This window comes from Prionailurus viverrinus, chromosome E2, assembly GCF_022837055.1.
Source record: "Prionailurus viverrinus isolate Anna chromosome E2, UM_Priviv_1.0, whole genome shotgun sequence".
NCBI lineage: Eukaryota > Metazoa > Chordata > Mammalia > Carnivora > Felidae > Prionailurus > Prionailurus viverrinus.
In genome coordinates this window covers 52,384,480-52,409,279 of record NC_062575.1, presented here as the reverse complement: position 1 = coordinate 52,409,279, position 24,800 = coordinate 52,384,480, and the positions used below count along the sequence as shown (strand labels likewise).

Genomic DNA, 24,800 nt, shown 5'->3' with positions numbered 1-24,800 from the left:
TTAAAAAAAAAAAAAGAATATATTCACTTATTCAACACTTGCGTATTGAGTGCCTACTGTATGCCGGGTACCGTTCTAGGCACTGGGGCTCCAGCAGGGAAGGGAGTTGACATTCCAAGTGGGGAAGGCAGTAGATCAGGAGCTCACGGTTCCTGAGATCGAGCCCCCCCCCCCCACCGCCACGCGGGGGATTCTCTTCCTCTCTCTGTGCCCCTCACGCGTGTTTGTGTGAGTATGCTTTTTCTCAAAATAAACCTCAGTACTCGATCTCAAGTAGCTATCTCTCAGTGGGCTGTGGGGTTATGAGGAAATTCGATCTCACCTGCCTTTCTTTCTGCCTTTGCTTCCCATATCCGTGGTTATCTGGGGGCAGGGGTGCAAACAGCGGCGGGAACAGCACGTGCAAAGGCCCTGAGGTAGGAGCCTGAAGCGTTCCACATCCGGAAAGGAGCCGCGAAGCTGAAGAGCGGGGCTCACTCTTCAGCGAGAAGAGTGAGGCCCAGACACAGCCTTGTAGCAACTTGTCTGAAAGTTGGCTTTCTCTTTCTCATCCGGGAGATGTCTCCCTGGTGTGCTGGGGCTGGCTTGTAACCGTCTGTGAGAGCTGACTGCCAAACTTTCGGGAATTTTGCAAGCCTGTCGTTAAACTCGGCCAGTTGCCGGAAATGAAATGACGTGCACTCGCGATGAAATAAATTACATTAAACACAAAGGCGATCGGTGGTCAACATGCGTCGCTCCGTGACGAGGAGGCTAATCTCTGCGCCGGAGATTATTTATGTCTGTCTTGTCCGCACGGTAGAAACACTCCCTAACGTGTGGGCCATCGGTGTCTGTGGTTTTCTTTTAAGTAGGCTTCGCGCCCAGCCTGGAGCCCCACCCGGGGCTTGAACTCACGAGCCTGAGATCAAGGCCTGAGCTGAGATCCGGAGCTGGACGCTTAACCGGGGCTACTGTGTATTTCTTCCGATCTCCGCTTTCGACAAGGTCATATTAGAAACCGGTAACCTGCAAATCAGGGCTGTTTCCACCCCCAAAGAGCCAGTGGTTAACTATTTACCAGCACGCCGTTGTAATGCAAAGAGGTTAGGCTCTTTTTTTCTTTTTTTCCTGTAAAGTTGTGTGCTATTTTTTTTTTAATGTGTATTTATTTTTGAGAGAGAGAGAGAGAGAGAGCAGGAGCAGAGGAGGGGCAGAGAGAGAGGGAGACACAGAATCCCAAGCGGGCTCCAGGCTCTGAGCCGTCAGCACAGGGCCCGACGCGGGGCTCGAACTCACGGACCCCTGAGATCGTGACCTGGGCCAAAGTCGGACGCGTAACCGACCGAGTTACCTGTCACCCAGGCGCCCCTGCGGCTTAAACTCTTGGATGGCTCTGGCTGCCTGATTCTCCCAAGGCCCCGGTCCTTCGGCGTTGGGGCCTGTCCCTCTGTCTTGTGACAGGAAGGTGGTTGCATCACGACCCCACCGACGACGGGGTTTTGGGGTGATGGTGGGGTTCGGAGCCGACAGCCAAGAAAGAATTCTTGAAGACGTCTTTGGTGCAAACAGGGGATTTTATCAAGCCCGGGGGACAGGACCCGTGGGCGGGGAGAGCTACTCTGGGGTCGTGACAGCTAACTGATTCTATCCCCTCGGGTTGGGAGGGGATCAGGGATAGAGGAAGTCTCTCAGGTATTTCGGAAGCAAGGTTTCCAGGACCTTGAGGGGCTCGCCGGGTTAGGAAAACGTCATTGATTACCGTTTAGTAAAACCTCAGTCGTCTGACCCTTCAGATGGCTCTCAGGGGCCGTCAGCTGGGAGTATGATTGCCAACACATATCTTGGGGGAGTGGGCATAAAGGAAGTTTCCAAAGGCATTTGTCTACGTTCAAGTGACTCACGGGATCCGGGGGGGGGGGGGGGGGGTCAGGATAATATTAAGCCAAGATTCTCTTTTGTCCCCCCGCAAAGTGTCCTCATCGAGGCAGCTGAGCTCCTAGCAGGAGGTCATTCTGCACGTTTCAAGGATGTGCCAACGGGCTGGAGGCAGTCAGGGGAATTACCTCTTCATTCGCCTTAGTTTCCCAGGTCACCATGGCAAGCACTGAAACTCCTTTCGTTTGTTCTTGGGGAGCCCGGGGGTGTCCAAAGACTATCACACGGATCCCACCTGGGGGCGGGAGGGGTACTCCTTGTATTTTGCCCTCAGCCTGCGTGATGCTCCCTCATGACCACGACCCCTTGTAAATCGCACATTCCAAGCCACCTTGATAACCTGCTGTCTGTCCCCTGCGATGGGCCGTGTTCCCACCCGCTCTTGTTTTCTGCCGCCTTCCCCTTCTCCGGGAGCTTACCCCCAGGGCCCTAGAGCCGACTGACTCTTACGGCATCCAGATAAGCATATAGAAAAAAGGAACTCTTGACCCCTACCTCACGCCATGCTTAAAAATTGAGTACAATGATTAAAAGAGCCCAGGGGCGCCTGGGTGGCTCAGTCGGTTAAGCGTCCGACTTCGGCTCGGGTCACGATCTCGCGGTCCGTGAGTTCGAGCCCCACGTCAGGCTCTGTGCTGACATCTCGGAGCCTGGAGCCTGTTTCCGATTCTGTGTCTCCCTCTCTCTCTGCCCCTCCCCCGTTCATGCTCTGTCTCTCTCTGTCTCAAAAATAAATAAACGTTAAAAAAAAAAGAGTCCACATCATGTTATGTATATTAACAAATTTTTTTTTTAATGTGTACTTATTTTTTGAGAGAGAGAGAGAGAGAGAGAGCGAGCGTGAGCAGGGGAGGGGCAGAAGGGGAGACACAGAATCCGAAGCAGGCTCCAGGCGGTCAGCTCGGGGCCCGACGCGGGGCTCGAACCCCCAAGCTGTGCGATCGTGACCTGACCCGAAGTCGGACGCTTAACTGACTGAGCCACCCAGGCGCCCCTCAGGTTATGTATATTTTACCACGGCGTGAAAAGTAAGGAAGCCAAAGATGCTGAGAATAATAATCAGATACAATATAAAGCAAAAGGAGAAAGAAAAAGGTCTCGGTGCGGCCACTCACTGGCTGCGTGAACCCTGGGCGGGGCCGGCCGCCTCTCTGTACCTCTGTCTACGGGACTGTCACAATAAGGGTAATTTTGGCGGCTTGTTGAGAGGCTCAGACAGGTTGAGACACGTGCCGTCCCGGGAGCACCCAGGATTTGGTAAGGGTTCGATGGTTGGTAATAACTGCATCAAACTACGTGTTGCTAATTGAAAGAAGTCCAATGTCAAATTCACCGTCGTGGTCTGGTCGGGCTGCTTTACCAAAATACCGCAGACCGGATGGCTCGTCAACGATAGAAGTTGATCGCTCGCTGTTCTAGAGGCTGGAAGTCGGAGACCGGGGTGCCTGATGGCATGGCGTGGGCAGGTGGGGGCCCCGTTCTGGTAACAGACTCGCCGCCTCGGAGCCTCTTTTTTTTTTTTTTAATTTTTTTTGAGAGAGAGAGAGAGAGAGGAGGGAGGTGCAGAGAGAGAGAGGGACGCGGAGAATCCCAAGCAGGCTCCACGCTGTCAGCACAGAGCCCAAACTGCAGGGCTCGAACTCGCGAACTGTGAGGTCATGACCTGAGCCGAAATCAAGAGTCGGACGCTCAGCCCACTGAGCCAGGCGCCCCTGGGGGGGGGTTAGGGTTTCTACATATAAACTTGGGGGTGACACGCACACTCAGATGGTCGCGATCACATACCGTGCGGTTCCGTTTGTGCGAACGATCCCCAGAAGAGGCAAATCCACAGAAACAGAACGCGGATTACTGGTGCTGGCACCCGGGGGCAGGGATGGGGAGTCACCGCTTAATGGGCACAGGTTTCCTTGGCAGGGGCTGGGGGAGGTGACAAAAATGATTTGGAACTAGACAGAGGTGGTGGTTGCACAACACTGGCATTGTACCGAATGGCGCTGAATTGTTTGCTTGAAAACGGTTCATTTTCATGTTGTGTCGGTTTCACCCCCCCAAAAAAATTTTTTTTAATGCATACTTATTTTAAAAATTCTATGTTTCTTTATTTTTGAGAGCGAGAGAGACAGAGTGTGAGCGGGGGGGGAGAGGCAGAGAGAGAGGGAGACACAGAATCCAAAGCAGGCTCCAGGCCACGAGCCATCAGCACAGAGCCCGACGCGGGGCTCGAACACATGGACCGTGAGGTCGTGACCCGAGCCGAAGTCGGACGCTCAACCGACTGAGCCACCCAGGCGCCCCTTATTTATTTATTAAAAAAAAATTTTTTTTTCAACATTTTTATTTATTTTTGGGACAGAGAGAGACAGAGCATGAACGGGGGAGGGGCAGAGAGAGAGGGAGACACAGAATCGGAAACAGGCTCCAGGCTCTGAGCAGTCAGCACAGAGCCCGACGCGGGGCTCGAACTCACGGACCGCGAGATCGTGACCTGGCTGAAGTCGGACGCCTAACCGACTGCGCCACCCAGGCGCCCCTATTTATTTTTTAAATACGTTTTTTTAACTTGGTGCCTTGGGGTCAAAAAGATAAAACGGATTGAAGGTATCTTGATGTCTTTCTCGGACTTCTCTGGTTATTCTGGATGTTTGTGCCCTCCGCTCTCCCCGGCCTGATACCCCATCTCCATCTCCGCTGACGGCTTCTCTGCCTTGGCCAGTAATGCCCTGGGGGACTTTGTGACTCAGTTTCCTTGTCTGTACCACGAGGGAACGGACCCACTGGTCTCTAATGGGCCCTCAAATGGTAACTAAGCGTTACTTGAGGTCAAGGTGGCAATATCTTTCACTGTCCTCCCCACCCCACAACTCCGGCGGGGGGGAGGGGGGGGGGACTTTGCCCAGAGCCTGTTAATCAGCACTCAGATGAACTCAGATGCCCCGTCATCTCAAGCTCAAGTGCAAATCCTGACCCCCCTCAAAGCCAGGTCACTGGCCTCACACTCTTCTCAGAAGTAAAGCGGTGGCTCTTTGGACGTTTCTCCGGGGACCCAGCTGGCCAGCCGCACAGGTGGGGAGAGCACTTGATACTCAGGGGCTGCCCTCGCCTCAGGGGGCTGGAGGTGACAAAAACTCCAGACTCACAACGTCCTGGTCCTTCGCGCCGGCTGCCTTCGGAGATGACACCCACATAGTCACCGTGAACAGGCTGCGTGATCATTTACCCTTTGAATTAGCTCCTGACGAGGCCATGTTCCTTTTTTTTTTAATTTGTTTTTTTTAATGTTTATTTTATTTTATTTTATTTTATTTTATTTTATTTTATTTTATTTTTAATGTTTATTTATTTTTGAGACAGAGAGAGACACAGCATGAGCAGGGAAGGGGCAGAGAGAGAGGGAGACACAGAATGTGAAGCAGGCTCCAGGCCCTGAGCTGTCGGCACAGAGCCCGACACGGGGCTCGAACTCACGAACTGCGAGATCGTGACCTGAGCCGAAGTCGGACGCTTAACCGACTGAGCCACCCAGGCGCCCCAATGTTTATTTTATTTTTGAGATGGGGGGGGGGAAGGGCAGAGAGAGAGGGAGACACAGAATCGGAAGCAGCCTCCAGGCTCCGAGCGGTCAGCACGGAGCCCGACACGGGGCTCGAACCCCCAAGCTGTGAGATCATGACCTGAGCTGAAGTCGGCCGCCCAACCAAATGAGCCACCCAGGTGTCCCAAGGCCATGTTCCTTTGGATTCGCCTCAGACGCCCCCCGCCCCCGGGGGGGGGGGTATGGCTTGGCGAACGTCTGACCAGGGATCTCTAAAGGGAAAAGCTAATAATCTGATATACTGATAGACTAATGTACTATATACTGACCTCTTATCACATGGCCAAGGCCTATCTTTTGCAGCCACCTGGTTTTATTTAATTCTCCTGCCACCCTGGGGGTAAATACGACTTTCATCTTGCTTCAGAGCTGAGGGCATGAGGCTCAGAGGTAGAATCCCTCGCCCAAGGTCAGCTAAGAAGTGGGAGGGCCCCTGTCGCTGCCCCGTACCCTTGACCCCACACCCTTGACCATTATCCTATCCTGACTCCCTGAAAGCATCCAGTGTCTTTCCATCCAGGTCACCCAAGCTCTGAGGCAGCGGTGGGGTCCCAGAGCAGGCCCGGGAGTGGTGGTAGGGGGCAGCTGGCCTGGGAACCAGCTCCCAGGACCTTAACTGGGTGTGGGGAGAAGTAAGGAGGGCAGCACCCTCTCTCTGGGCCTTTAGGCCCAGAAACCCGAGAGTTACTGTTGCGCCACAAGCCGCAGAGACCTGACAGCCTGCAGCTGGGCGGGGGCGGGGCAGAGCAGCCCAGACAAGACGGCTCTTTTTTTTTTTTTTTTTTTTTTTTTTTCAACGTTTATTTATTTTTGGGACAGAGAGAGACAGAGCATGAACGGGGGAGGGGCAGAGAGAGAGGGAGACACAGAATCCGAAACAGGCTCCAGGCTCTGAGCCATCAGCCCAGAGCCTGACGCGGGGCTCGAACTCACGGACCGCGAGATCGTGACCTGGCTGAAGTCGGACGCGTAGCCGACTGCGCCACCCAGGCGCCCCAAGCCGGCTCTTAAATAGATAACTGGAAAGGTAGGAAGGGAAGGTCTGGGCGAGTCTCCAGGGTCCCAGGCCGCGGCTTCCCAGACAGGCCTGGATGCCTGAAGGCCCCGAGTCTTTTGGCTCCGGTGTACCCAAGTGGCCTGCCTCCTTCCTTTCCTTCCCGTTTCTGAAAGAGTCAGACCACATTCCCAGAGCCCCTACTGTGCGCCCCGGCCCCGTGCAGGGCAATGTTGGGGACTCGGCGGTGAAGACGCCCCCACCCTCCAGCCCAATGGTGGGGACAGACCTATCCCCAGACAGTGACCATCCAGAGTGGGCAGGGCTGGGATGGGAGACTCGAGGGACTGGAGGAGCTTGGAGGGACACGTGACCCAGGCTGGGGGTCTGGAGGACACAGGGGATCCCTGGGTTGGCATAAGAAAATCTTGGCTGAAAGCAAAGAGACGTTTGTGTGAGAAAAAGATGGGGAGACGATTGGGTAGGGGGCCGCAGACCAGTGTTTTTCAAAGTGTTTCCGATTTGGGGCGCCTGAGTGGCTCAGTCGGTAGAGCGTCCGACTTCGGCTCAGGTCACGATCTCACGGTTCGTGGGTTCGAGCCCTGCGTCGGGCTCTGTGCTGATGGCTCAGAGCCTGGAGCGTGCTTCGGATTCTGTGTCTCCCTCTCTCTCTGCCCCTCCCCTGCTTGCACTCTCTCTCTCTCTCTCTCTCTCTCTCTCTCTCAAAAATAAGTAAAACATTAAAAAAAAATTTTCAGGGGCGCCTGGGTGGCTCAGTCGGTTAAGCGGCCGACTTCGGCTCAGGTCACGATCTCGCGGGTCCGTGAGTTCGAGCCCCGCGTCGGGCTCTGTGCTGACAGCTCGGAGCCCGGAGCCTGCTTCGGATTCTGTGTCTCCCTCTCTCTGATCCTCCCCCGTTCATGCTCTGTCTCTGTCTCAAACATAAATAAACGTTAAAAAAAATTAAAAACAATTTTTTCCAAGTGTGTCCAACTTACCTCACTCGACGCACAACAGAATTCATATTTTATCGGCAACGCAGTATGTGTGTGAACAGGTGCGCGCGCACAGTTAAGTTAAAATACCAGGAAACCATAATTATTTTCACACATGCCCCGACTGACTGCTTGAGACTCACTGTTTTATGCCTAGTAGGTTAACAACTGAGGTTGGGAAATACAGATCTGGAGGGGCGCCCGGGTGGCTCGGTCCCTTGAGCGGCCGACTTCGGCTCAGGTCAGGATTTCACGTTGCTCGAGTTCGAGCCCTGCATGGGGCTCTCTGCTTTCAACACAGAGCCTTCTTCTGATCTTCTGCTCCCCCCACCCCGCCCCTCCCCTGCTCACGCTCTCTCAAAAATAAATAACACATTAAAAGAAAGAAAGAAAGAAAGAAAATACAGATGTATAGACTGTGCTGAGAACCCCTAAGCACTCCCATCAAAGGGGTGCAATTCTAGAATCTTGAGGACCGGCCACTGATATTCTCGTTCTCTTCTTCTGGGGTTGTGGTAGGATTTTACTTCCTTCTGTTTTGCCTCAGGGCCGGGAATCTGTAGGTCAACATGCAACAGAAGCATGTGATGTGGTTACTAAGACTCCCTGAGGACAGAGTGGAACCCCCTTGGCCACCGCTGTGACCGCAGCAGGACCCCGCTGCCTTTAAACCGAATTAAATGAATGATTTTGACTAAAGTCTTTTTTTTAAAGACTTTGTTTTTTTTTAATGTGTATGTATTCCTTTTGAGAGAGAGAGAGAGAGCAGGAGAAGAGAGAGAAAAGGAGAGGGAGAATCCCAAGCAGGCGCCCTGATGTCAGCGCAGAGATGGGGCTCGATCTCACGAACCGTGAGAACCGTGAGATCACGACCCGAGTGGAAATCAAGAGCCAGACGCTCAACCGACGGAGCCACCCAGGCGCCCCAGGACTTTATTTTACACCCCATGTGGGGTTCGGACTCATGACCCCGAGATCAAGAGTCGCATGGTCTTCCGACTGAGCCAGCCAGGCGCCCCCTCCGGGCCTCATTTCTTGGCAGTTTCCAAATGGAACTCTTCTTAGTTTCATAAATTCCTCACTTCCAGGTCTTTCTGCCCGGGCTGTGTCCTCTGCCCTTCCCCTTTCCCTCCTTCCTTCGCTGGTCAGCTCTGACGTCCTTCACAGTTCCGCTCAGATGCCCCCTCGTCCAGGAAACCGTCCCTGGCCTCACTTCCCAGACTGAACTTCTCAGAAAAAGTTTGCTGAACACATGAATGCAAATCTGAGGGAGGAGCAGAGGCCGCATCCCCTGGGGGCTCCCGATCACAGGTCTGAGGGAGGTGGCGGATGCCCCCCCCCCCCCCCCCACCGAAGTCATCTCGGTCCCTCCAGCTGTCAGATACCCCGCCCTCTCACGGAGCCAAACAATACCCATTTCGCGGACTGCAGACTGAGGCCAGGAAGGCCCTCCCTGCTCCGTGCGGTGCAGATGCCACACGGCTCCGCCCAGCGTCCTCCGGGCCCCTCTCACCTCCTTCCCAGAGCCCCCGGCCTTTTCTTTTCCAATGATGAAATTCCAGTCTGGGTGGGAGGCTTGGCGGAGGGGAAGGAAGGCTGGCTGGGACTAGTTGGTATACTTTTCTCTCCAAGCCTGAGGAGGGGAAGGGGTGGGGACGCTCCGCTGGCCAATCCTGGACCAAACCCTCAAACCTTCCCCTCTTGGCCCAGACCCACCCCGTACTTCCCGAATGTTCGGGGCAACTTTGAGTTCCAGGCTCCCCTGAGTCCTGGAGACTCCTCCCCACCATGTTGCCTCCCCATCTGGCACCCCCACACTTGAAATTCAAGAGCAGGGCCTGGGCGCAGGCTGGCCCTTGCCCGTGTTGCCCAACCAGCCTGGGCCACGTCTCCATCCCCAGGGCCCTGCTCACCAGGAGGGCTGTCAGACCTTCCCTGCCCCCCCCCCCCCCCCAGCCTGGCCACCTGCAGCCGCCGCACCTGAAACCCAGCTGCCAGGTCCCAGCTGCTTCCTCTCAGGCTCTGTTTGCCCAGTTGCCCCGAGACCCGAACGCTTCTTGGGTGGGGAGCACCAGCCTGGGCGTCTGTGTCCGAGGGAAGATACGGAAAAAGCCCTTTTCCACTTTGGCCTTAGATAAAATGTGGATCTCAAGAGGTCATCCCAGCTTCGAATCCCATGAGGGCTGCAGTTGGCCGGCCACCGACCAGAGCACTCGGTAGACGTGACCTTGGTTGGTCCCTCCGTGAGCTCTGAGGCCAGACGCCGCCGCCGCTGTCTCCGTTTGGCAGCGGGGTGAGCCCCAGCGCTCATGCTGAACCGCAAAGCCACGCTTTTGTCTCTGAAAGCAGCCATTCCGGGCAGCTTCCGTGACACCCTGCAAGAGACCGTCAGTGCATTCGAGACAGAGGCGGGTAAATACTTGTTTCCCCCCACAGAAGGTGCGGGGCCCGGTCCTCTGCGCCTTCTCTCGCCCCTCGTGTTTTCCTCTTCAACAATATTTCTGGACACCGGGTTTATTTCGGAAGCCTGGCCTCCACCCAGGTCCCCGTCTGTCTCCTCTTATTTGACGGCTCTTCTGTGTTCTGCTCTGTGGCTGTGGTTTGTTGACTGACTGAGGGAATGAATCGCTGGACAGACAGATGCCCAGCCGGAGAATTTAGATTTTGTCCCTAGGGAAGCCACTGGGGCCATTCAGAGGGTGGAGTGACTAAGTCAGGGCCACGCCTGGGAACATTCTGAGCTCTTCTCAAGTCTGGGGCTTTGCAGGTTCTGGTCCCTTTGCCCGGAATACCCTCTCCCTGGGCTTGGTCCAACTCTTTGCTATCCCAGCCGGGATGTCTCCTCCTCCGGGAAGCCTTCCCTGACCCCCGCGTTGGGTCAAGCATCCCTTCTGGGCGGCCCATCCCAGCCCTGCTCTCTCTGTCATCACCTTCTGGGGATGAGTGGTCTCCCCACTTGTCCTGTGAGTCCCCGCAGGACAGGGCCCTAGCACCATCCATCACAGAGCCTGACATTGTGCTCAGAATAGATGATGGTCCCTCGACAGAAATGCCTCTGCTTACGGGAGGAGCCACGTGCAGGGGTAGCCATAGTGTCCCATAGGGGTTGAGGGCGCAGCCTAGGGTCAGAGACACCCGAGTTCAAATTCCCTGCCCAGGTAGGGGGTTTGGACCACAGCAAACCCCATTCCTCCGTCTGCTCCCAAATCAGAAAAACTAGGGCTTGAGGTCTCGAGGATTAGTGGCGACAACATTTCTAATGGGGCCGAAGCCTCTCTTCCTGCCGCCTCAGGGCTTTGCACCTGCCGGCAAGTGGCGGAGGCCGGATTCGAACCCATGCCTCGGTAGCTTTAGCGCCCACACTTTCTCGCGCACAGCCAAGCCCAGGAGCTGAGCAGGAGTTTGTTAAATGAAAATAACTTCAGCCTGTAAGAGTGAGAAGGGGGTGGGGGCTTTCTAAAGCAGTGGAGGAGGGAAGATTTGGGAACGCAGAGTGTCTGAGAGACACACGTAGGAGGTTCGCAAGGCCACAACGTGCCTGGGGTGGCACGTGCTTCAGAGCCTGGGCAGATCTCAGCTCAGCCTGGCCCCACTGGCTGAGATCCTGCAGATGTGTTCTCAAAGACAGTTCTCAGAGCTCCTTCCCAAGTGGGTCTGGGTTTAGGGCTGGTGGTGACCAGGAGGGAGAACTTACCAGCAGCACCCGGAGCTGGTCAGAGCCCAAACCATATTTTTTAGGGCTCGAAAATAAATAAACAACAACAAAAAAAAATTAAGCAAAATGAAGTTTAAAAAGTGAATGGATGAATGGATAGGGAGATAAGTGGATAGAAATAATATGGACGACGGGGCGCCTGGGTGGCGCAGTCGGTTAAGCGTCCGACTTCAGCTCAGGTCACGATCTCACGGTCTGTGAGTTCGAGCCCCGCGTCGGGCTCTGGGCTGATGGCTCGGAGCCTGGAGCCTGTTTCCGATTCTGTGTCTCCCTCTCTCTCTGCCCCTCCCCCGTTCATGCTCTGTCTCTCTCTGTCCCAAAAATAAATAAAAAACGTTGGAAAAAAAAAAAAGCTTGACGTTTAAAAAAAAAAGAAATAATATAGACGAGATACTGACATCTATGCCTATAATATAGATAATACACACGACAGAGAAATTTGATGAAATAATTGTAGATATGGGTGTTCCCTGCAAGATGCTTTACAATTTTTTTGTATGTTTGACATTTCTCATAATAAAATGTGGGGGGGAAATATTTGGTGAAAGCGTTTGTGAAATCATTAGCACATGAGTGGATTCTAATTTTTAACGAGTGAATTATGAATTGCATACCCAGGGGTGAGTGGATTACCACCCTAATATGGGAACTGCCATTATTGATAAGCGTCGGGCTCTGAACTGGGAATATTTATTTTAAAACCGTGTTTTAAGATTTTATTTTTAGGTAATGTCTACACCCAACGTAGGGATCGAACCTATAACCCGGAGATCAAGAGTCGCAGGCAGGCTCCACCCACTGAGCCCGCCGGACGCCCCGGGAACATTTTATTTGTTTTCCTTAACATTATTGAATAAATAACTCCATCTAATTGAAATCTTAACGCCAGTCATGGGCGGGATGAGCTTTTCCTCATCTGCATTTTACGTTCGAGGAATTTGAGCTCCGAGGGGCGACGAAAGACTGGACTCGGGGCGGAGCCGTCGCCGCTGGGTTGAGCCACCTGCCGACCACTTGCACTTTCTAGAGACCCTAAAGCCAGGGAACTGCTGTCGGTTAACGGCCCCCACCTGCGTCGCGATTCCTTTGGCGGGAAAAAAAAAAAAAAAAGCCTCGCTCGTTAGGCCCCGCCCCAACAGGGCCCCGCCCCCGTCCCCGTCCCCCCCCAGTGTCCCCGCCCCCTCGATAGAGAGTTTGTTAGTCTGCCTTCTACGGTTGATTGGCCCCACTCTGGCCTCAGCCCCACCTCTCGCTCGCAGAATGGCCCATTAAACACTGCCGCCAATCGGCGCCCGCGGTTCGCTGCCCGCCTTCTCAAGCCTCGCCCCTGCCCTTAATTCTCGCAGCTTCCGCCGTGCGGGCTCAGAGCTGCGCGGTGCGCCCGCGAGCTGCTCCTGGCATCGGTGGCCGTTACCTCCCAGGGTCCCGGACCGCAGCCTTCCGCACTCAGGGGCTTGGATCTCCCCTTCCAGACGCAAAAGCCTAACTCCCCTCTTCCTGGAGCTCTTGTCTTCCGTCCCCCAGGTTCAAGCCTCCCAGCCTCCGTTTCCAGGACCCCGGCGCCCCGGATCGGCGCTACCGGGACGTGGCCTCTTGAGGACCTCTGCCACTTGGACGCCTTCAGCCTTCCAGAGCCCAAGACCCCCTGTCCCAGCCTGATACACTCCTGTATTCCCATCCCTAGGGCCGAGAAACCCAGGGGCTCCCAGCTTTCGGGCGCAGGACACAACCTGGGAGAGCAGAGGAGCCTCGGCGCCCAGCTTCGGGATCTCAGACACTCCGGTTCCCACGAGCCAAGGAACCCCGGCGCTGTGAACTCCCAACTCCAAGGAACCCTCCAAAGTTCCAGCCTTCAGGCTGTGTTACAAAACTCTCCGTTCTAAGGAACGTCGGCGTTCCAGGAAGGAGCCCCCCAAGCGCTCGCAGCTTCCAGACGCCGCAGAACTCCGGGGGGCGTTCCAACATGGTGGCCGATCCCCCGCGCGGAGACCCCAAGGGGTTCGAGGCGGCCGAGCCCACCGGGAACGGTGCCCCGACGTTGCTCCCTAAAGAGGACCCCGACCCGGCAGGAGGCCGCTGCTGCGGTTCCCGGGAGCGGGTGCGCCGCTGCCTTCGCGCCAACCTGCTGGTGCTGCTGACCGTGGCGGCCGTGGTGGCAGGCGTGGCGCTGGGGCTGGGGGTCTCGGGGGCCGGTGGCGCGCTAGCGCTGGGCCCCGCGCGCCTGGCGGCCTTCGCCTTCCCCGGCGAGCTGCTGCTGCGCCTGCTGAAGATGATCATCCTGCCGCTGGTGGTGTGCAGCCTGATCGGCGGCGCCTCCAGCCTGGACTCGAGCGCGCTCGGCCGCCTGGGCGCCTGGGCGCTGCTCTTTTTCCTGGTCACCACGCTGCTGGCGTCCGCGCTCGGCGTGGGCTTGGCGCTGGCCCTGCGGCCGGGCGCCACCTTCGCCGCCATCAACGCCTCGGTCGGCGCCACGGGCGCCGAGGAAGAGGCCCCCAGCAAGGAAGTCCTCGATTCGTTCCTGGATCTTGTGAGGTCAGACCCCGCCCGCCCGGTGGAAGTCGTCGAGGGGGGGGGCGGGGGCGGGGAAGCCACGTGGGGAGGGGACCCGTGTTAGGGATGGCCGGGGCGACCACGCGAACGCTAGAGGGTTTTGAGTCCTCCAGAGCCCGGACACCCCCCCCCCGCCCCCGCCCCAGGGCTGGATGGTGATGGTGTGGCCCTTTGAGGGTCAGAGTCCAGCGAGTGAGGACAGACCCCTGGGGAAGGAGGCTTCGAATGGGGGCGCCTGGGGACGCTGCAAGACGGTGATAAGACAAGGAAATCTTGTAGAGGGAAGAAAGTAATGCTTGGGGAGTTTGTGGGGGAGGGAAGGGATACAGAGGCTTTTCTGTGAGGGGCGAGGATTCTGGGGGGAGTTGGGAGGGGATTGGGGGGCGCTCAGGGCCTCAGGGTTTGAGTCCAGAGTCAGAGAGCTTGTGACCCCCGAGGAGTTCATAGGGGACCTGAGGAGATCTGAGTGACCTGTGCCAGGCCCTCTTCCCAGTCCCAGGGCTCCCCCACATTATGTGTCATCCCCGTTACCCGGACACAGCCAGGTTTTTTTCTCAGCCTCCCTCCCCCCCCACCCCAGGGCTGGGCCCTGGCCACTTCCCTTTTTACATCTTCCTGCTAAATCCTGCCACCTCCAAAGACTTTCCATTCCATTTCTCGCCCCCCCCCCCCCCCCCCCCGCAGCCAACACCAGGCGGCCCAGAAGCGGGGGCCAGCGGGACCGGTTAGAAAGAGAGCAGGCTCTTTGCCTTCTGGTCTCTGCTCCCCCCGCCCCATCCCAAGAATAGTTCTTCTCTTTTGAGGAGGGCAGACCCCTGGGTCCACATGGCCTTGCCTTTGGGACTTCCTGATTCAGTGTCTCCAGGTGGGTTGGGGACTTCCAGGAAGTTGGGGGGGGGGAGGAAATGATGAGTCACAGAACAGGGTTCTCCCAGCCTCTGGGGGGGGGGGGGTAATCAGCGCAGGCTGAGATGAGACTCTGGGGCCGGCTTGGTGTCCCAAAGCTGCAGTGGATGGTCGTCTCCTGGCGAGGCGAGATTAGCTGGGTCCTGGCCCAGCCCTGCCAGGCCTGGGTGGATACGGGCCTCCCGGGCCAAGGGCACACCCACTCGAGGGCTGTTGATGGGTATGTGTACAGGCTCCCCCTGTGTGCCAAAAGAGAAGTCACTCACACTTGGCCAGCCCCTCAGAGACCTTTCTGGAACGTCTCAGAACCACACAGCTTTCTGGCCAATTGACGCGGAGCTGGACACAGGCCCTCGGGCACCCAGCCACAGCTGTGGCCTCTCTCACACTGACGCGTGGCCTTACACCGGCTGTCACCCGTGTGCTCACCCACGGTGTACTAACATCCCTTTACACGGCCACTCGCGGATGCCACTGACCACAGCGGCGCATCGAGCGTCACCTAGGCACACACTCAAGAGCACGTGCGCACCGACCCTGTCCCGCGAGTCCGAACCCTCACCTCTGCCCCCAAGTTTCTCACGTGTTGACATGAGAAACTGTCTAGGGACCCACAGCAACCGCCGTTCCCCCACTCACGTGGTGAGGAGTGGTTGGGACCTTCCAGCCAGCTGTCTGGGTTCCCTTTACTGTTTTTATGTTTAAGTACTCTTGTTCTTAATGTTTATATATTTTTGAGAGAGCGAGAGAGAGACAGAGCGCGAGCAGGGGAGGGGCAGAGAGAGAGAGGAAGACAGAATCCGAAGCAGGCTCCGGGCTCCGAGCTGGCAGCACAGAGCCCGGCAGTGCGGGTCTCGAACTCCCGAACCACGAGATCATGACCTGAGCCGAAGTCAGCCGCTCAAGTGACTTGAGCCATCCAGGCGCCCCTCCTTTTTTTTATTTTTATTTTTTATTTTTAGAGAGAGAGCGCGCGAGGGTGGGGGAGAGGGACAGAGGGACAGAGGGAGAGCGATTGAGAGAGAGAGAGAATCTCAAGCTCAGTGCGGAGTCTCAGGGTCGGCTCAGTCTCACAAACCATGAGATCCAGACCTGAACGGAAATCAAGAGTCGGATGCTCAACCGACTGAGCCACCCAGGCGCCCCACGGTTCCCTTTTCTAGAAGATGGGGATGACGGTGCGGATCCCTGAGCCAGGATTACACGAGTGGCTTTAGATCAAGCACTGCAGGGACCGTGGACGCTTCAGCCCTTCTTTTCTTCCCTCTCCGAGACGCAAGAGGGTCAGGGTCCCGCTGATCCCCTGACACGCCCAGTGGGGTTGAATGCGGGCTGCCGCGCACACACCGCCATCCCTTGTCACCCTCTCTCACTACCCCTTTTCCAATGCACCCCCGTCCCCTGCCTTTCTCAGCCCGGCCCCAGGGCTGCAGCGTTTCTTGGCCCTCCAGGAGGAAGTTGGCTGATGCAACACACCCAGGGTATTAAGTTTGCTGCCCGGGGTGGAGCTGAGGCCCAGGTGACCCTGCCCCAGCCTGCCTTGGGAAGCCAGCATTCCTTACGGCCAGTCCACAATCCCTCGGGGCTGGCCGGCCACCCCACGGGGGCCCTGGGAGGCCAGCTCAGACTCCCCACACCCTGGAAAAGTGTGCAGGCCAGGGCTCAACTCTGCCTGACCAAGCCTGGCTGGGGCCTGGGGGCCAGTGGGGCCTCCCGAGTTTTTTCCCATCGCAAGAGGCCAACCCAGCTCCTCAGACCCCCCCCTGCCCCGTAACCCCCCCCCGTGGTATTTAATAACACGGCCCCCCCCGTGTCTGTCTCTGCAGAAATATCTTCCCCTCCAACCTGGTGTCCGCAGCCTTCAGCTCAGTGAGTCCTTGGGGGTGTGTCCCGAGGGGTGGGGGGCGGGCAAGGAGGGGGAGAGCCAGTTGGAGCCCCTTGGTGCCAGCTCTACGGTGCTGCCTGGCCAAGGGCACATGCCCGCATATTTCTGAACGATCTCGCAGGGTCCTTGGGGAACCTCCGAAACCCATCCCGTGCCCCTCCTTGAGAAAGGAGCATGCGGGTTCTGAGCCCCTTCTGGGTTCCAATTCCAGCGGCGTGACCCCGGGCAACTGCCTTTTCCTCTCCGAGCCTCGGTTTCCGCCTCTGGAAAATGGGCGCCTGATAAGAAAATCCTGCCTCCGGGCGGTGGCTGGCGGGGATGGAAGGAGATCATGTTTAGGGGGCGCTTAGGGCAGGACAGGGTGGGGGAGCCTCCACGGCCACGGATACTGACCGTTCCCAACCCCACCTGCAGTACAGTACCGTCTATGAAAGCAGATGGATCAACGGAACCAAGGTGAAGGTGAGAGCAGGGGAAGGGATGGGGGGAGGAAGGGACCCAAGGAGCCATCTTGTCTGTGCTGGGTCCCAGCAGTGCCCAGAACAGGCCCTTAGTGACTGCGCAGGTTGACTGAGTTTCCTCCTCCCTTTCTGATCTGTTCCTCACCCAAAGGTGCCCGTTGGGGATGAGGTAGACAGTATGAACATCCTGGGCCTGGTGGTATTTGCCATTATCTTTGGCGTGGCCCTGCAGAAGCTGGGGCCCGAGGGAGAGCTGCTTATCCGCTTCTTCAACTCCTTCAATGACGCCACCATGGTGCTGGTCTCCTGGATCATGTGGTAGGTGGGGGGAGTGGGGGCTGGGCACGTGGGATCGGGCAACCCTCCCTCTGCTGCTTGGAGCCGCGCGGCCTGGACCCGCACCCAGCGTCGACCGTCCCCTGGCTGTGTGGCTTTGGGCAAGTGACTTACCCTCTCTGTGCCTCAGTTTCCTCACTATAACGTGAGGACGGTGCCGTATCCCATGGGAGCTCAGACTGACGGGGGCACCTTCCGGACCCTCCTGGAAAGTGACGAAAGGACAGCCAAGCCGTGGCCCCGGTTTAGCTAGTGCATCTCAGTTGCAGAGACTTAGATGTGATCGAATGTACAGGAGACGAGTGGCATGAGGTAAAGGTAAAGCGCTTACAAAGTGGTTTCTTTTTTTTTTTTTTTTTTTTTAATTATTTTGAGAGAGAGAGAGTGAGCTTGCGTGTCTGCATACACGTGCTAGCACAAAAGTGGGACAGGGGCAGAGAGAGGGAGAGCGAGAATCCCAAGCAGGTCCTGTGCTGACAGCACAGAGCCTGACTCGGGGCTCGATCCCACGAACGGTGAGACCGTGACCTGAGCCGAAATCAAGAGCCGGATGCTTAACCGACTGAGCCACCCAGGCGCCGCCCCCACCCCTCCCCCCGCCCCCAAAATGTTTTAAAGGCCTAACACCTGCTGAGCATTTACTTAATGTTAGCTATGATTATTATTATTATCAGTTTTATTAAATGATCTCACATGTGCAGAGGCCTCTGGCTTCTACCTTCCCTGGATCGAGATCCAGGATCTCGAGATGGAGAAGGTGGGAAGTCAGGAGAGGGAGCAGGATTGCTGCATTTTTTTTTTTTTATTTTTTATTTTTTCAACGTTTATTTATTTTTGGGACAGAGAGAGACAGAGCATGAACGGGGGAGGGGCAGAGAGAGAGGGAGACACAGAATCGGAAACAGGCTCCAGGCTCCGAGCCATCAGCCCAGAGCCTGACGCGGGGCTCGAACTCACAGACCGCCAGATCGTGACCTGGCTGAAGTCGGATGCCCAACCGACTGCGCCACCCAGGCGCCCCGAGGATTGCTGCATTTTTAACAAATCCCTCCGCCCCCCGCCCCATCCTGATTCTGGTGCAGGTGACATTTAAGAGGCTGCACAACCTCGTAAAGGCTCCTTGCCAGAGAGTCAGGGTGGTGGGTGGGTAAGAGCAGGCTCCAAGCCGCTTCCCACCCGCGTGCCCTCTAACAAGTTACTTACCTCGCTGTGTCTCGGTTTCCCCATCTGGACAATGGGATTGACAGTTCCAGGCACAAATGAGTTAAAACGTGTAAAGTCCTGGGGCGCCTGGGCGGCTCCGTCGGTTGAGCGTCTGACTTCGGCTCAGGTCATGATCTCACGGTCCGTGAGTTCGAGCCCCGCGTCAGGCTCTGTGCTGACAGCCCGGAGCCTGCTTCCGATTCTGTGTCTCCCTCTCTCTCTGCCCCTCTCTTGCTCGCGCTCTGTCTCCCTCGCTCTCAAAAATAAATAAACGTTAAACAAAACAAAAGAAAAACGTGTAAAGTCCTTGGGGCACTGCCTGCCCTATAGCGTGCCTCCGATCAACACTAATCTTTATCAAGTACATCACTTGTATAACTTGTGGGCACATCCCACAGGCCAGAGCTTGGGCATTTGGCCAAACCTAGCTTTACAGGTGGCTGGGAAATGCCGCCTTTCTTCTGTTACCAAAGAGGGGAAGGGGTTTGAGAGACGACAAGCCGCAGTGATCAAACAGAGAGGCAGTCTTGGGAGGCTTCCTGGCTGGGAGGCACGAGCGCCCCTGGGATCTTTGCTCCAGGAAAGGGCGATAATAATTCCAGCGGAAGTTCATAGATCACTTATTGTGTACAAAAAGCTTTCCAGTCCTTTCACCTAGCACCTCATTAACGTCCGACATTCCTATGAGGCTGGTAGCATTAATGTCCCTGCTTGACGGACCTGTGAGATTTTAATTCAACCATAGCTTCAAAAGACTAAAAGAGGGGCTCCCTCGTGGGATTGCGGTAAAGATTCAACCACTTTATATCTACGGCTTGTTATTAAGACCTGAACCGCGGACTGTTTATATTGCATGGACGTGGGGAGAGATTGAATCGGTGTAAATCATCCTAGCTGCTATAACCACGAACCCAGAAAACGTAAATGCCTCACGCATGGGGTGGGGGGGGCACGTGTTAAGTCCAAATCTGGTTGGCGATTGTACTTGGGCTGGCAATAGAGGCTCCCAGGCTTCTTTGATCTCCCTCTGCTCTATTCTCTTCCCTTTTTTTTTTTTTTTTTTTTTTTTAATGTTTAGTTTTGGGAGAGAAAAAACGTGAGCGGGGGAGAGGCAGAGAGGGAGGGAAACGCCAGTCTCCGAAACAGGCTCCAGGCCCTGAGCTGTCAGCCGCGAGCCCGATGTGGGGCTGGAACTCAGGAACTGCGAGATGGTGACCTGAGCGGAAGTTGGGCGTGTAACTGACTGAGCCCCCTGTCCCCTGCCAGGCGCCCCTCCCCTCTGCCCAATTTTTTTTTTTTTTTCCCCTCTGCCCTGTTTTCAAGGGGATGGAGCTTGGAGGATGGCAGGCAGGGAAGGCGCCCGAACTCAATCACACCTGGATCTGGGTGTCTCCTGCCCGCGAGGGAGGTTGTGGTCCGGCTGCGCACTGAGCGCAAAGCCCGGCCCTGGGCGGGCACGTAGTCAGAGGCTGCAGTGGGTCTCCTGTGTAATTAGGTATGCCCCCGTGGGCATCTTGTTCCTGGTGGCTGGCAAGATCGTGGCAGTGGAGGACGTGGGGCTGCTCTTCACCAGTCTCGGCAAATACATCCTGTGCTGCCTGCTGGGCCACGCCATCCACGGGCTCCTGGTGCTGCCCCTCATCTACTTCCTCTTCACCCGCAAAAACCCCTACCGCTTCCTGTGGGGTATCGTGACACCGCTGGTCACTGCCTTCGGGACCTCTTCTAGGTATGGCCTTGGGGCAGACCAATGCAGGATTTTTAAGCTAAGGGGCCCTAAGTGGACATCAGCTTTCTGGAGACCCTTGAAATTTCGTATCTGGGGACGTTGGATCTGGGTACAGGGGCCATACTTTAGTAAGTTTCTCATAAGGTCCTGGAACCGTCCCCCTCCACCCCCTCCACCCCCCCCCCCCCCCCCGCCCCCTCTGGCTCTGGGAAGAGAAGGGCCGAGAACTGCAGAAGGCTGGGGGTGGCGAGGCGCGGGGCTGGCGGGGGCGGGGTCTAGGCTGGCGGGCAGAGCATGGGCTTGTGCTGATTGGCCAGCGCGGTCTGGGCGGGGCTTCGGCAGGGGGCGGGTCCAGTGCGCTAACTGACGTGCCTCTGCTCAGCTCGGCCACGCTGCCGCTGATGATGAAGTGCGTGGAGGAGAGGAATGGTGTCGCCAAGCACATCAGCCGCTTCATCCTACCCATCGGTGCCACCGTCAACATGGATGGGGCGGCGCTCTTCCAGTGTGTGGCCGCAGTGTTCATCGCACAGCTCAACCAGCAACCCCTGGACTTTGTGAAGATCATCACCATCCTGTGAGTGTGGGTGGCTGCAGCTAGGACCCCGGACCCACTTGACCCCTCCCCCGAGAATGGACAGAGGCCGGAGGGGGGCAGGGCTCCCGTGGCAGCTTCTCCCCCTACCGAGATCTTTCGCTGACCGCCCTTCTCTTCCCCCAGGGTCACCGCCACGGCGTCCAGCGTGGGGGCCGCGGGCATTCCGTCTGGAGGTGTTCTCACTCTGGCCATCATCCTGGAGGCAGTCAACCTGCCAGTTCACGACATCTCCTTGATCCTGGCTGTGGACTGGCTAGTGTAAGTTTGGGTTTGGGGCTTCAGGGGCCCAAGGGGTACCCTGGGAAAGGAGATGAACAAGCAGGTCATCGAGAGCCTCCGAGGAGGAGAGTAGAGGAAGGAAGGAGTTCCAGAGGAAAGGGGATGGCATCTTGAGCATTCTAATCAGAAGGAAAGAAGGGATCTTTGAGGTTCTAAGGCAAAGAAAGTGTGATGGAGCGCTTATATTTCATGGAAAAGAAGAGAGGTAGGGGGCTTCTTGGATCCCGGATGAAAAGATCTTGGAGGCTCTAGGAGGAAGGGATATTTGGGAGGATAGAGCAATGAGTTGGATCTAGAAGCAGAACAGGGTTCCATGAAGGAGGGTGTGGCGAGGACCTCAAGATCTTGGGGGGGGGGGCGCCTGGGTGGGTCAGTTGGTTGAGCATCCGACTCTTGATTTTGGCTCAAGTCATGGTCTCCTGGTTCGTGGGTTCGAGAGGTGTTTCAGGCTCCACTCTGATAGTACGGAACCTGCTTGGGATTCTCTATCTCGGAAAAAAAAAAAAAAAGATTGGGGAGGAGAGGTGGGAAGGTTAGGCCCTCCCCTCTCCCCTCCCCTCTCCCCCTCCCCCCTCCCACTCACTTCCCTATCCTGTTCTTCAGGGACCGATCCTGCACAGTCCTCAATGTGGAAGGTGATGCCTTTGGGGCGGGACTCCTCCAAAATTACATAGATCGTGCAGAGATGCGGAGTTCAGTGCCAGAGTTGATCCAAGTGAAGAGTGAGATGCCCCTGGCTCCACTGCCCGCCCCCACTGAGGAGGGGAACCCCCTCCTCAAACACCGCCTGGGATCTGCTGGGGATGCAGACCCCTGCGAGAAGGAGTCGGTTATGTAAACCCCATGGGGACTTTTCCTGCGCTGATGGGGGCACTCTGGACATTGGGATTGTGAACCGGGGTTCTGGAGGCCCTTCCTGCTGCACACTTAAGGGATCCAGGGTCCCAGCCTCTCTCCCTGACATCAGATCTGGGAGCCTCGATGCTGGGGTATAGGCGTGTGTGTGTGTGTGTGTGTGTGTGTGTATCTATCTCCCCAGATCTTCTCCAGTCCTCAATTCCTGTTTCCACCCAAAGTTAAGAAACATGATGGAGAAATAGTGTCGTTCTGGCCTCCTCATCTTAAGGCACAGGTCACCATGTGGATTTCTGCCCTCATTGAGAGGTAGGACATTCCAGTGGGTCGATGGCTATTTTGGTGGCTGTAGCTGTGTGTGTGTGTGTGTGTGTGTGTGTGTGTGTGTGTGTGTGTTTTGCGGCTCCATGGTACATCCCACCCTGTCCTCAGGCCCTCTGTTCCCTCCGCTGTAACAAACACTCCTGGGGACCCTGCCAGGGTGGGGGAGACTGAGGACAAATACTGCTGTCACTCCAAAGGACATTTTTTAGCAATAAAACTATCAAGTGTATCTCCTCGGATGTTTCTAGGACCAAAAGCATAAGCCACGCAGAAAAAAACCAAACATGACAAGTCAGAATCCACTGAAATAAGATACCTGTTTGTCAAAAAAACACCATTGAAGGGGCTCCCGGGTGGCTCAGTCGGTGAAGCGATCTCGTAAATGTTCCGTGTCTCGACGCTGGTGATGCTCACACAGACGTATACATTTGGGGAAGTTCGCCTGCACACCTAAGATGCGCGCGATTTTACCCCACGTAATGCCATCTTGCAGCTGAAAATGGACAACTCACTCCTGGGAAGAGACTGACTTTCTGCTGTAGCCACTTACGGGTACTTCCCTGATACTTGAACTCTATCCAATAGTGGCAGTAATGACCTGCTCTCCCTCCCCCCGCTTTTTTATTTAAACCAGAATTTGCTGTTTGAATAAAAAACCTGCCGTGCAAGTGTTTTGAGTCCGGGATGTGGATGATGCCCAGTTGTGGCTCACTTGGTAACGATCCTGTCTTGTATGCTGCTGAAACGTGTTATACATTACTAATAATTATCTTCCCCCTTCCTAGGGCCCTGTGTAGGCTCCTGCCAGGTGCCCGGGAGGCACCACCAACCCAAGTCCAATTGTAGATGGTATCTTGGGGTATCTTTTGCATCTTTTCGTTGGTTTGTTTTTGTGTATTTAGTTCCATCGCGTGATCATTGCAGTGTCTAATTCATATCTGATTCTGTGCAAAACTGTTGTGTATCACACACAAACATAACCACTAATGAGCTCCTTAAGTGTTGAATAGTTAAGCGGTCGATACAGTCAGTGCTTTCTATTAGGCTCAAATCCTTGGCGGGTGGTTATAAAAGTGTTGCAGGGTTTTAATGGTATTTGGGGAAGATGGTTGGGGTTCCTGGAAGGAGCCGGGAGGGCACGGTTTTCCCCACTTAAAATAATTGATTGTCCTCAGTTTTTCCATTTGATGCTTTTTTGGGAATGGATTAGATTTAGATTATGAAGGGTGCCTGTTTAAAGAGATACACACATGCATAGGTAATATATATACTGTATATAGAATATGTGTATATACGAGGAATACGTAACCCAGACAAGCCCAACAGAATAGTATTTCCCTTTTCCTCTATTCCATTTTTTTTTTTATTATTCTTGAGAGAGTGTGAGTGGGGGAGGAGCATAGAGAGGGAGGGGGGGACAGAGGATCCGAAGCGGGCTCCATGCTGACAGCAGCCAGCCAGATGCGGGGCTCGAACTCACGAACCATGAGATCATGACCCGAGCGGAAGTCGGACGCTTAACCAACGGAACCACCCAGGCACCTCTTTCTATTCCATTTTTTAAGATTTGCTGGGCACGTGCCACTACTTTGCTGATCTGGGTCAGGAACCATTTCAGGCCTCCTCAGTGTGGACAGGTGCTCCAGACCTGTTTCCCACTACAACGTGCCCACCACCTTAGTCCTGTTCACCACTGTATGCTCGGCACAGCGTGGGGACTGGCACGTAGTAGGTACTCAATATAACATTTGCAGAATGAATGAATTGGGCTCCAGCTACAGAGCCGCCTGGCTAGAAGAGGCTGTTAGGCTAGCTCAGATCCTGCTTTTTGCTACCTGCCAGCTGTGTGACCTTGTGTAAGCACTAGGGAGTCTCACCCTCTGGTGACAATGGCTCTGTTATGTGTGTGCCTCACCCAAAGGCCACTAGTGAAGTTTACATAAGAGCAGAAGGCAAAGCGCACGTGAGGCCACCTTCCGGGGCCTGGCTCCCACCTCCCGCTCCCTTCCTCCATTGCCAGATCCACTCCTGTTTTTGGGGACACCCTTCTTGCTCCTTTGAAGAAGCCTGGCTTGGGAGGAAGTGCTCAGGCCAGCCCTGCACTAGGCTTGGACCTGCATCCTAGGCTCATAGTCACAGGATGGGGGTGGGGGACTGGCAGACACAGGGTGATGACAGCTTTGTCTCTCCTAGCGACAACGTTTCTAGGGCGGTTGGACTTTTGTAGGGGGGAGGGGTCAACCTTATTAAGGTATAACTTGCATCCCATAAAGTGCATCTGCTAAAGTAGGTAATTGGATGGGGGGGGGGGCGCCTGGGTGGCTCAGTCGTTTGGGCGGCCGACTTGACCCCAGCCCAGGTCATGATCTCGCAGTCTGCGAGTTCGAGCCCCGCGTCGGGGCTCTGTGCTGACAGCTCTGAGCCTGGAGCCTGCTTCAGCTTCTGTGTCTCTCTCTCT

At 55.8% G+C, this 24,800-nt stretch overlaps 1 protein-coding gene across 3 annotated transcripts; it reads left to right on the top strand.

Moving 5' to 3' along the window:
- Positions 1–12,569: 12,569 nt before the first annotated feature.
- SLC1A5 (solute carrier family 1 member 5) lies at positions 12,570–23,010 on the top strand. 3 transcript variants are annotated; one of them, XR_007147322.1, is made up of 9 exons: positions 12,570–13,748; positions 16,499–16,541; positions 16,972–17,019; positions 17,170–17,336; positions 20,053–20,286; positions 20,669–20,863; positions 21,008–21,142; positions 21,767–22,186; positions 22,371–23,010. XR_007147322.1 is itself a non-coding variant. In XM_047835213.1 (8 exons), the coding sequence occupies exons 1-8, from the start codon at positions 13,180–13,182 to the stop codon at positions 21,999–22,001; spliced, it is 1,626 nt and encodes a 541-aa protein (XP_047691169.1). In that variant the 5' UTR covers positions 12,570–13,179; the 3' UTR covers positions 22,002–23,010. The 3 variants fall into 3 exon arrangements, 1 of the variants encoding a protein (XP_047691169.1); XR_007147321.1 differs by having other exon boundaries at positions 21,767–22,327; positions 22,591–23,010; XM_047835213.1 differs by having other exon boundaries at positions 21,767–23,010.
- Positions 23,011–24,800: the final 1,790 nt, after the last annotated feature.